Source organism: Thalassophryne amazonica, chromosome 15, assembly GCF_902500255.1.
Source record: "Thalassophryne amazonica chromosome 15, fThaAma1.1, whole genome shotgun sequence".
NCBI lineage: Eukaryota > Metazoa > Chordata > Actinopteri > Batrachoidiformes > Batrachoididae > Thalassophryne > Thalassophryne amazonica.
Window position 1 is genome coordinate 14961335 of NC_047117.1, and position 12199 is coordinate 14973533.

The 12199-nt window shown below is 42.1% G+C and overlaps 1 protein-coding gene across 3 annotated transcripts in view; it reads right to left on the reverse strand.

Annotated features, from left to right (window-relative positions):
- The window catches only part of LOC117527072 (protein sidekick-1-like), a 747725-nt gene that overhangs the window by 414163 nt on the left and 321363 nt on the right, over positions 1-12199 (reverse strand). For all 3 annotated transcript variants that reach the window (XM_034189250.1, XM_034189251.1, XM_034189252.1), the window contains exons 3-4: positions 8420-8526; positions 2379-2526 (exon numbers count right to left, since the gene is read on the reverse strand). In XM_034189250.1, the coding sequence (XP_034045141.1) occupies positions 2379-2526; positions 8420-8526 (255 nt within the window). The remainder of the gene's footprint in view (positions 1-2378; positions 2527-8419; positions 8527-12199) is intronic.

Here is a 12199-nt window from a genome sequence, read left to right on the forward strand (position 1 = left end):
TTTTGTAAAATTAAATGTTTTGGTGTATTACCCCCTTAAAAATATGGGGACGGTTATTATGAACATCCTGTCTGTACATAGGATGTACCGAGAGGAGGCGACACACTTCACCTGAAACTCCTAATTTTTTGAGAGTGCCAGATTTTGGATCCTAACATGTGCTGACTCTGCTGTTTGTGTCGCAGGATGCTATTTTACTGCCGCCGTAAACTGGACGTGGAATTTTTCTGCAACACTGTTTTTACAGGCTGCCTGAACATGCAGGTGTATTTCGTACACTGGAAAAGGTCAAAATATGTTATTTTCAGAAGATAATGGACTTCCTATCTAATGTGCCAGAAACGTGAGAGAACTTTGTAAGGAGCTGATGTGGAGCTGCTGTGGGACATTTTTCTCCAGCTGGTGATCATGCGCCATCCGTGCGTGACGACTTCTTTGATGGTGTGTGACCTGGACATTATTCTCCAGTTGGTGATCGCGAGTGATCTGTATGTGACAACTTCTTTGATGTTGTGGACCTGGACATTATTCTCTGGCTGGCGATCACACGTGATCTGTGCATGATGACTTCTTTGATTGTGTGGACCTGGCCATTATTTTCTGGCTGGTGATCATGTGTGATGATTTCTTTGACGGAGTGGACTTGAACATTATTCTCTGACTGGTGATTGCACGTGATCCGTGAGTAATGACTTCTTTGATGGTGTTCACTTTATTAATCTTGCTTGGAAATAATTCTACAAGTGGGTAAGTGCCCTGTTTATTTTTTTCCCTTTGTATTTTGTTCTCATCAGTGGAGCTCGTAGGCTTTGTTAATTTCATTTTACTTTGAGAGAGTCTGTCGGATTTTGGATCCCGATGTGTTTGGAGTCTGATCTCTGTGCCACAGCAGCACGCTGTTTTAACCCCATTACAATGACCGTTGTGAACATGTACGCAGAACTTTCACTGTTTTTCAGGCTGCCTGACCACACAGATGTATTTCTTAGATTTTTCACAGTTACATCGATGACAACACTTATAAGTGTGCACAAAGCTGAGCCCCTAGCAGAAACTGCTTTTAACAGGCTGCAATCATGACTAATGGACATGCACGTGCACTAAGTCTTCTCACAGAGGAGAGCAGCTGCTGCTTTTACCGTGGCTGAAAATGAACAGTTAACGCTTTTAAAAATGAGTTATCACAACACGACATCACACTTATGTAAAGTTTGCAATTAATCTGTGGCTCTGTTCTTAATGTTAGCAGATACATTCCATTCAAGTGTGTGCTGGGACGCTTTCTCAAAGCTACGTAAACGCTGTTAGAGAAACATGGGAAATGAGTACTCACGAGTACTCAGTTTTCGGCTGTCTCCGTAGCTGTTTGTTGTGAATGTCGTATACTTTGAGACCGGTCACGGAAGTGCACAAAGTAATCCTGGTGTATCATCGGATGGTCACTAACAGCCTAAATCTAAGTTGTTATGATTTCTGTGCGACATGTCCTTCAAGCCACACAAAGGCCATTAACTTAACAGAAGTCCTTTTTTTATGTTCACTCAATTTACAAAGAAAAGTCAAAGTTGACGTGCAACAGCGAAAAGCTCTGGCGGCGTGATTCCACAAAAGCATTTTTGTGGGGGCGGCTGTCATTAAAGGAGAGAAAAAGTTGCAGTCTGGCCATTTATGTGTAGAGCAAGGCCAACGTCAATTTTCTTCAATAACACACAGAGGAGCAGTTAGTGTTTTTAATAGGATGTTAGGAATCTCAGAGAGTAAGAAGAGGCTAATAAAAAAATGCCAAGTGTGCGTAGCTCGATCTAGTTTCGCTGCTGGGTAGATTCAAACAACTGCATGTTCTGAAACAAGTTAAAACATCCAGAGGACATTTTCCAGCTTAAATTCTCCTCACGACAAAGCTGCACTTACCTGTTCTGTCCAAACCAATAAATGATTAAATTGACACACATACATTGTTCAAAATAACGAGTGACAGGAAAACTGTTGCAGCTGAGAAAAAACAATATGCACATAAGGAGCTCAACAACAGCTTCAAAGACTGTGAAATGCAGATTACACGCCATGCCCAGATTTCCTCATATATCTGCAGCGCAATTAATGCATCAGTACATTTCCTTCACATGGGAAATGGCTTAATAACAGCTGAGAAGGCCTTCGCCTGATAAATATATTATACAGATGTCTAATAAAAAGGTCAGCTATCTACAATTACTTATTATTCAGAATTCATGAGGATTAAAAGGAACTCTTAAGCTTTTAGTGCATGTTAATTAATAGAACACTGAGAGATAAGAACTGCAAAATTACATTTGATCGCAAACAGGAGCGATAATGGAGCATGTGTTTGGGTGTGAAAGGAAGAATAAGACACTTACATTCGGTTGTCGGGGATGATCTTGTGTCCGTCTTTGTACCACGTGACTACCGGTTGGGGAAAGGACATGAGTGGGGGCAGGCTGATGATGGCAGCTCGGCCCTGAGTCACAGTCTTCCTCTGCTCCTCGGATGAAAAACTCCCCAAAACTGGAGGAAGAGTGAAGATGTAATATAATATGTACAAAGCCAAAAGAAAACACATTAATATAAGCAATTATAATTCTTGCTGCAGGAAAATGCAATGTAGCTTGCAGTTTATTTTTGGGCTCAGTGTAATGTACTTCAGTCGCTATAAATGTTTAATAAATATGGAAATGTTAAAGTCACAGTCAAATGTAATACACTGTAATTCTATATATTGGTGTACGCCAAACACCATAAAAAAGAATCTTTTTCATACGGTTACTCACGTACAGTGAGTTGTGAGCACAAAAGTAAGTTGGTTTGATAAATGAATGCAAGTGAATGTCAAAACGTCCTTGAGCAAAATGAATCCTCAAATTTGAGGTGCATTGTCACCTCAATCACACACAGTATATGGGCTGAAACTGTAGACAACAAAGAAGGTAGAATACTTTTGGAAATGTAATTTGCCCTTAAGGACATGTCTGAGAGTATATGCTGGTTCCGCTGCATCCACCACACCACAGAATCACTTTCCAAACTCAAGTCTTAAAAGTAACTATCTGTTACAGCCGGGTGAAACATCAACAACCGCTTGGCCTTCTCCAGCCATTGGGGTCCTCAACAGTGAGGGACCTCAATGCTAGATTATGCCCAGAGTAATACGCAACATGGCCAAAATGCTATAACTGATACTCCCTCACATCTGAGTCCCCCTAAGTAACTGTTCATCTGACAAAAAGTCATGCCAGTGCTACACAAGGACCTTCCAAAGAACCTGTTGAGATTGGTGTTGGCAGTCTAACTCGAGTTGAATTCAGACCAAATCTGGGTAAAGACGGATAGGTTATTTCCGAATCGGAACAGAGCTTCTCGGATTTAAGATGGATTATTTTTGATCCAGCTCAACACACCTCTTGGAAGTGGGTTAAGCCAGATTTGAGTCAAATTCAACAAGCTCTGAAAGCAAATGTGGCTTGAATCCTGCTCAGCGGTCACAATGTCATTTTTTCAGGTTCGCAAGATCAGCATCTGGGTTGTGTGCAGAAGCTGTGTGCAAACTCCTGCCAAATTCTGAAATTAACATTGCCCAAACTTTGGATGGAGTCTTTTTTTTGTTGTTGTTGTAGTAGTTGCTGTTGGTTGCTAAATAATCAGGAGAACAGGAAACACAAGTTGGGAGGAATGTATCAGAATCAGGACATATCTGAGGACATTGCTCTGCACTAGAAATGCATGAGTATGAGAAGACTGCAAGCCAGTGCAATTGCAATGCAAAGAACCTCAAGGCCAAGTACAAAAAAAGGCAACAAGCAGAAGAATTCAGTTTGAGCCAGATGGAGATTGGACACGTGTGTAGGATGAGCCAGATTTGAAAAAAAAAAAGGCCTGAACACTGTCTGACTAGAAAGCAATCTGGACTGAATATGGCTCGGATTGCCAACCCTAACCTCAATGGGTTCAAAGAAATCTTGTACCAAAGCCATCCTTCAGTCACTGGTTGGCATCCACGTCGCGCAGCCATACAGTAAGACAGGAAACACAATGTCAGGGTTTGGGTTTTTCTTTTTCATTATGTCTGCTCTGCCCTGTTTAGTTAGGCTTGGTTGATGATGTTGTATGTGATTTATCTTGTTGGGTTTTTCCTGATAGGGTTTTTTCCATCCCTGTCTCTTTTGGTGCTTGGTGGTGCACACTGTCTCGATCACACCCTGTTCTAGAACTTTCCACACACCTGTTTCTAATCTGCAGCTCATCACCTGGGTGTATTTAAGCTTCACTGGTTGCACTAGTTCTCTGCCAGATCGTTGTGCCTTGTGCCTTCGCTTCCAGCCTGTTTCTCTGAGTGTTTTCTGTGTGACCTGACTCCCTTGCCATGTTTTTTGATGCCCTCTGACTGTTTTTTGAGTCTGCCATTTGCCTGATGTGTTTGTTACTGTTGCTGTTCTCCGACTGCCTTCTTGTGTACCGAACCATGCCTGTCCTACCAGTAAAGAGGTTTGAACGCCGGCTATCTGAGAGTGAGTCCTGCATTTGTGTCCACCACGGGTGTGTCTCCAAGCCTGATACACATGGGCCCTAAACACTTGGGTCATTGGGGAGTAGAAAACAAACAAAAAAAAACCCCCAAAAACCCCCCAAAAAAACAAAATAAATAAATCACATGCTTGCCAGTTGCAGTCCATTTTCTGGGACTCTACTTCTGATCTCTGGTGGGATTCAATAAGTACTATATGGTTGCTTAACTGCAACATTTCTGTCTCTGCATGACTGACAATTTCTTGTTGTGCTTTTGAATAATTTTGTTGTTTTGGTTTTGTTAGTATGGCCGGCCAAAGCACATAGTTATCCCACTGAGCTTGGTCTGGGTGATGTGCTTGCTCACGGGGTGGGCATTACTCTTGTGTAATGCCTTGAAACATCTGATGTTGTAAATTGGTGAACTAAACTGAATTAAACTAAATCTAATCTTTGTTTTCCTGCAAAGGTATCGGCATCGGCAAACCCTTCTGTCCAGTGACCTCCTGAGTCCATGAGGTCTTCCCAAGTATGTCCAGATCTCAAAGGCTGAGGACACAAAAACAGAATTTGCCCTTGAGGGTACGCAAATAAACTCAACCCTACGAAAAGTATTGTAGAAGACATGTCAAGTCTTGACACTGTAAGTTAAATATGCAACAAAAGCAAAGACTGTGTTACTACACAAACATATATGGCCTCTCACCCAATAACCACTGGAATAGGCGCCAGCCCCGTCACACTTAACTGGTATAAGCGGGTTTAGAAAATGGATGGAAAATGTGCATGTGCCTGACAGAAGAGGAAAAGAAGAAGGCGGACTTGACCCTGCGCTTCAAAGTTTTCAGCTGGACTGTGTCTTTGAGACACTTTTTCAGGCATTACAAGGAGAAGATGTATCGTTCTACCTGCTTTTAATTTTCATTTGCATTGACATAGTTGTACATGTGAGTGCAGACAGTAAATAATGGAGACATCTGACAAACTGGACATCATCATGTTTGGATGCATGCACGTACGCAGAACTGAAGCCCAGATGTAAACGAAGTTACACACATGCAAACTGCATCTGTACTCCATTTGCTACATGGCATCATAATTTTGAGCAAGTTCGAAATTTTGTCTCTGTGACACATGCAATATGTTACATGGGGTACAGACACAACATAAAGCACGAGACAGGCTGAAGCCCTGGTTTTAACATCACAAGGTCATAGATGTGACTGTGTGATTGATCATCTGTAAACATGTGGGTCCTGTTTGCTATCAAAGCGATATCATGGATAAGACACGTGTGTCTTTCAATGTCAGGCTGCAAACCACCATGCTTGCAACCATCAAGTTTGTTGATGCTACTGCACAAAATACATATTTCAAAGTACTTTGTTTTTCACCCTGAAAATCATATGATATTACTGAAGGATGCAGCCAGGACATATTTCAGCCCAAATGATATGGATTTTTGGAGTGCCGATATGATCCCAATATTAGGAAGTAAAAAATTTCCCACACGATCTGCTGGTATATACATTAAAAAGCAGCAATGATTCCTAACATTTCGTTATCAAACCCTTATTACAAAGACATATAATTGAGGCTTAATATTTTCCAGTTTACCATGAACTTTATTATACAGTAAATACCTATAACTAAAGGCAACAACCAACCAGATGCTGCGTTCCCTCAGACTGGAAGTCGCTGTGTTGTACTGCTCAGCATTTGCATAAAAAATACTTCCCATTTATTTTGGCTCCGCCTAGCTGGGGGCATAGAGACCAATTGTTTCTTGTTGCTGTAAAACACCCACTGTGATTGAAAATGAATGGGTTTGCCTTTGGCTCTTGTAGCTAATGTTAGGGCCCCTTCACACATAGTACAAATTTGGTCGATTTGCACATGAAGTGCGCATGAAGCAGGAATCGTGTGTAAAACGTGTCAAATTGTAGCTGCCTCGTACACCTGTTGCTACAACTATTTGTGCACACCACCAGGTGACACACACAAACATCTAACACCGCTTGCATGGCACTTTCAAAATGTGTGGCCATTCTTACGATCATCATGAAAACAGTCTGCAGACAATCACTGTCGAGCTGGATGTGAAATTTGTCTAAGTTCCCCACGAGTGTGGCTTTGCAAACACACACAGTGACACGTTGGTGTGTGCGCTGAACTGACAGGAGGTGTGGCCACCGACAGAAGCAGCTGAGGGGAGCTGTGGATCTGGATGTCCCAGCAAGACAACACGTACTGTTTGGACAGACATGAACTAACAATTGCCCGCTGTGACACGCGTGTGTCTGCTTGCTGTCCTTAAATGGACATAAATAAAAACATATATCGCTGTGGCGACGGGCTGCAGCGAGTGAGCACATGCACGGTGCAGACATTGACAGCTGCTCCCAGTGTGAATGGACCGTCAGATCATAACACGCAGCGGGCGATCTGACTGTCACACCACCCACGTGAGCTCTGTTCCACATGACACGGTGTCAGTCCTGCAGCACAGCGTCCACAAGACACGCGTGTCGGGCAGAACATGCATGCAGGGCCGGCTGGATGCACCGGAGCAGTAGATGTGGACATGAGAAGAGCGAACTGCTTGTTCATTCATGTCATTTCATGACTGTACTTCTGTGACCATGGGTCATCTACAGAGAAACAGGCGGTTCATATTTGTATTGCTCGCTTGATAAGAGGTAAATAAAATGTGGTGTTTTTACTGTATATGGTGTGTGGTTTTATTATTTTTTTTAAATATGTCCATGTCCTTCCTGATATGAGCCAGTTTCCCATAGCTTTTACAGGACAGTGATCGTAGCTCAGTGGTAAAGTTTCTGACTGGCAATCAGAGCTTTTGGCATTTGTTTGATTCCCGTGGGTGGCATGTAATTTTTTTTTTCACAGCAGCCACCACAGCTGTGAAAAGCTGCTGTGTTCCCGCGTGCATGAACCATTGCACCAGCCTCGTGCACGCCTGCCTGTAGGCGCGATGTTTCGTGGTTCGCTCATACGAGCTTCCCCGATCGGTGTCGCCCTGAGTTGTACATATTTGCACTATGTGTGAAGGGGCCCTTACCAAGGGGTGATGTGGTCCTCACAATCCTTAAAAGCATTGTAAACAATGCTACTGGAGCATCTTCTGCTGGGCAAACTGTGTAATGACACTACTACCAACAGTCAAAGTGTTTTTTTTACTGCTTTATTTATTCACTGAAATAAAAGTTGTCATGTGGACAAAAATAAAGCCAATACTGATATATTTGTGAAAAGCTCATATCAGACAATATTATCTGTCAGGCACGGGGACATATACATGATGTAATCCATTCAAAAGTAATTTGGGTGATGAATTAAACTCCCATGATGAAGAGCTCCACATCTCTGCTACCTTGTCGGTTACAGTAGTACGCAGCAAATACACACTACCAGCATGGGACAAAGAAATAGTTTGAATGTCAAATACTTTGATTATAGCGATACACCGTTATATTTATTTATATGTTATAGGCCGTCCCAACAACAGGGGTGACAGTGGCATGTTTGCAGGAGCAAAGGTTCTAAACATGAGCATATCTGAGATCATTAAAGCTGGTGACATACTTCATCTGGAAAACTACTGGTTTCCATGACCCAATAACAAAAAGGGACCACAAAAACTAAATTGACACGTCTATTCAAATCACTTATAGTATGAAATCTTGGGAAATATGTCATATCAAAGATACTAGCAATGCTTTAGTGTGAGTGCCACTTTTAAAGAGAAAAGGTGCTTGATTGATTGCTTGGAGCAGCCTATGGTGCAGGATCCCTTGCAAACATCAGTTATAGCTCTCATAGAATGCATATGTACAAAGCGCTTGCGTGCATGTGTATGTGCGTATACGTGTGTACTCACAAGCCACCTGCACCTCCGTTCTCCTGTGTATGACTGCTCCCATCCTGTTCCTCACGACACACTGATAAAGACCAGCGTCAGATCTGCTCAGAGAAGCGATTGACAGCCTGCAAGTAAAGAGGAAGCGAGGAGGGTCATGTGAGCAGTTTTAAGTCAGAGCTGCAAATACATACTGAAGAAACTGAGAGTTGATGACTGCACATGAGTGAGACATGATGGAAATGATGGTGGAGCCCTGTGTGACCGTGATGCCTGTGGCTGTGTGCAAATTAGTTAATGACTTTAATCTGAGAATAAAAACGGCCTAAGGATGTCAAAGATCCCCAATAACAGAAGGGAAGGCATAGTTGTGCATATGCACAGCCACTTTGTGCGTGCGCACATGCACGCACTTGCATATGAAAAAGTTTTTGATTATGATTGCGTGCAACCATATGAGTGTGTGCATGTGCAGTTTTTTGCAGAGGGGCTGTTAATGGGGTTTTAATGGACTGCGCTTCTCTAATGGGACGCTTGGCAAACAATCTAGGGTGGTGGCATGCTGCACATACACAAATACACACAAACACACACACAGCGGATCGACACAGTAATACTGGACATCGCTTTGGGGCTCATTATGAATACCAGGACAGCCAAGTATTTAATTCCCAGGCTGTCAGTATATGCTGCCAACATACACAAACCCACACACATGCCCCATTGACACACACACGTACTCACAATTCCGATGGAATTAGCAATGACACATTACACAGCCGCTCTCATCCTCAAAAACATTCTGATATTGGACACTTGCAAATACTGCAGCTCTTTCTCCCCATTTTAATAAGAATGTGCACTGGGGCTGTCACTGCATTTTTGAAATCCTAACAAGTTGTTTTTTAATATATATATATATATTCCGAAACACATAGTTCTCCAATCAATACACCAATTTCTCACTCAGTGTTCTCTGACACTGCCTCAGCCTTGCTTGCACACTTAATTCACCATGTGATTTGGGAGCAAGAGCTATTTCAATCTACTTTTGAGACAGCTCCAAAATCCCCCCCAAAAAAACAAAGATTTCTGCAGCTTCAGTTTGAACATGACACTGGCCGAATGTTTCCTACCTTTTCACCATGTAGTCCAGATGCTAAATAACAACGTAAAGGAGAGATGAAACAACTCCCATGGACCGTTTTTGTGGGACAGTCTGGCAGCACATATTAGAAGGATCGGTAATCTTAAATCATTTTCTGCTGCTTATAGTTAGCAAATCTCTTTATTTCATAGTGATTATATTTGTTTTTATGATACATTTGTATTTGGTGTTTAAATTTGAACTCCTTATTAGGGGTGAGTGGTATAGGGGATATATTCATGGTATAAATTTGCAAGAGTGTAAAATTCTAAGTTATTTAACCCTCTGGAGTTGCCTGACTGAATTCAGTCATGTAAAAGTCACATGAACGAATTAAACAATTGTCCCATTAAATTCACCAGACTCAGTCTTTGTTTAAATGTGTTTTAAAAGTGCACATTTTATACAAGTTTTTAAATTACAGTATGTTAATAGGCTTACTATAACTTGAAATATGATTCATAATTTCCACAATGTTGTTTTTGTGAATATTATGGTAATATTTGGTGCATGTATTTGCAGGAAGCCGCAGTAAACAGACTCACATTTCCTTATTCAACTGAGCTGACAGCTCCATCTCGGGGCAGGGGAGCAGAGAAAAAACCCCACGCCTTCCACTTTATCATTGGTGGAACCCCACGACATGAGCCAATCAGGATCAGTTTTAGCTATTTCTGTTTTCTAAAATTATTTTTTAAATGCTACCACAATTTGGCTCCAGAACCACTTAGGGAATTTATGGGGAGACCAAACAGCAGCAGGACAACAAGAGGTAGCTTAAATCATAACTGTACCATCCCCAAGTGCAGAACCTCGTTTGGACAGTCAGCATTTTCTTACAAAAGTTGTAAACTCTGGAACTCACTGCCCACAGATATTAAGGTTGTCAGCGAGTTGAAAATGTTCTGTTGTGTGGGCCGCTGAAGAGGAGGTACTGCTGGCCCACTACCACCAGATGGCGCCCTGCTTGGAGTGCGGGCTTCAAGCACGAGAGGGCGTCTGAGCCGCTGGGAGTGACAGCTGTCACTTATCAGCACCAGCTGTCACTCGTCCAACTCATCACCATATAAGCCGGACTGCAACTCCACCTCCTCGCCGAGAAATCAGCTACCATTCCAGGTAACCTTCTCTGCTGTGATTTTTCTGAGACTGAATATTGTTTTGTGTGCAGCCGTTTTCCTGTGGTGACAGTCTGAAGCTGGATTGGCGGATAGTGTGAGCGCGACGTCTTCGCCTCTCACTCCTTCCAGGGAAGTGACTGACAGGAGCTGCACGGGTGATATTGTATCTGGAGGTGGAGGTTCTCCCTCCCGGAGGAATCAAACTGTACACGATTGCTGGGTGTGTATACACACACCCACCGTTAACTGTTTCTGTTTTCTGCCAGCAGTACCGGGTCTGACTGCTGAAGACAGTGGCCACCTGGGGCGCAGGGCTTGGCGGCTCCGGTGTTCTTCAGATCCGTTGGTGGTGGAAGCTGTGTGGGATCCGGCTCTTCTCCCGCCAGACGTCTTCTATCTTCGAGCCTGCCCACACGTCACCTTGTGTATAACTGACAATCCATATTATTGTTATTGTCTGTATTTCGTTGTGCGATTCACAACACTAAATTGTTACTTTTGGCTTATCCATTGTCCGTTCATTAACGCCCCCTGTTGTGGGTCCGTGTCACGACACCTCCCCAACATGTTCACCTTTAAACTTAAATCTTGGCTTAAATCAAACCAAAACTGTACCCACCAGTAAACATATGAACGTGAATGAATGAGATGAGTGAGATGAGAGTTTGAATTGCACTGTTGTATTTATTATAGATGTTCAAATGTAAATTAAGATGTTTTTTAGGTTGTGTTAGAGTAGAAAAGCCTAACCAGGGACGGGAGTTGTAAATTAGCACTTGTTGCTATACTCTCTATGCATCACATCAGCTGCAAGCTTTGATTTGTAGCTATGTCTGACTGTATTGTCCCTGTCAAATAAACTAATAAATAAATAAATAAATAAATAATTGGTGGTGGTAACAGCAGCATTGTTGTTTGAGCTCCTATCATCCTCTGTAAAGTTATGTGGAAATGGGTTCATTTTGTGTCCTACATTAATGCCAAGAAATGTTAAAACAAAAATTAATGGCGTTAACAAGATTATTAACAAATTTATGTTCAAGCCTGACATAGAACTAAAATCTCATGTGATACAAAGTGTAACCCAAAATTCCAAGAGTGATCACATGAAGCCACTGTCATTCATCATAGCTGAAATTCACATTTTACTCTTGTAATCTTTTGGAAAGCAACGGAATGAAACGTCCTTCCTGATTATGCAATTTGAAAACAGTAGCAGCACTTAACCATGTAAAACTCGATCACTGCTGTGTTGGAAGCTTAGAAATGAATAAAAGATGACAGCTGACATTGTCATTCACTGAACCAGCCAATAGGAAGCCGTGCCAGGTTGTCATGTTGTGCCATGACATTACACAGTATCAATAAGGCAACTTTCTTGTTGCTCACACTACAAAAGTAGCAGAAATAGTATTTTGTATTTGTTATGTGGATCTTTTTTTATGTATTAACATAACAAAATTTCATGGTAAAACAAAAACATTTATTGTAGATCACCAACAGTTGGCATTAAGTCCACCTTATGTGAGTTCT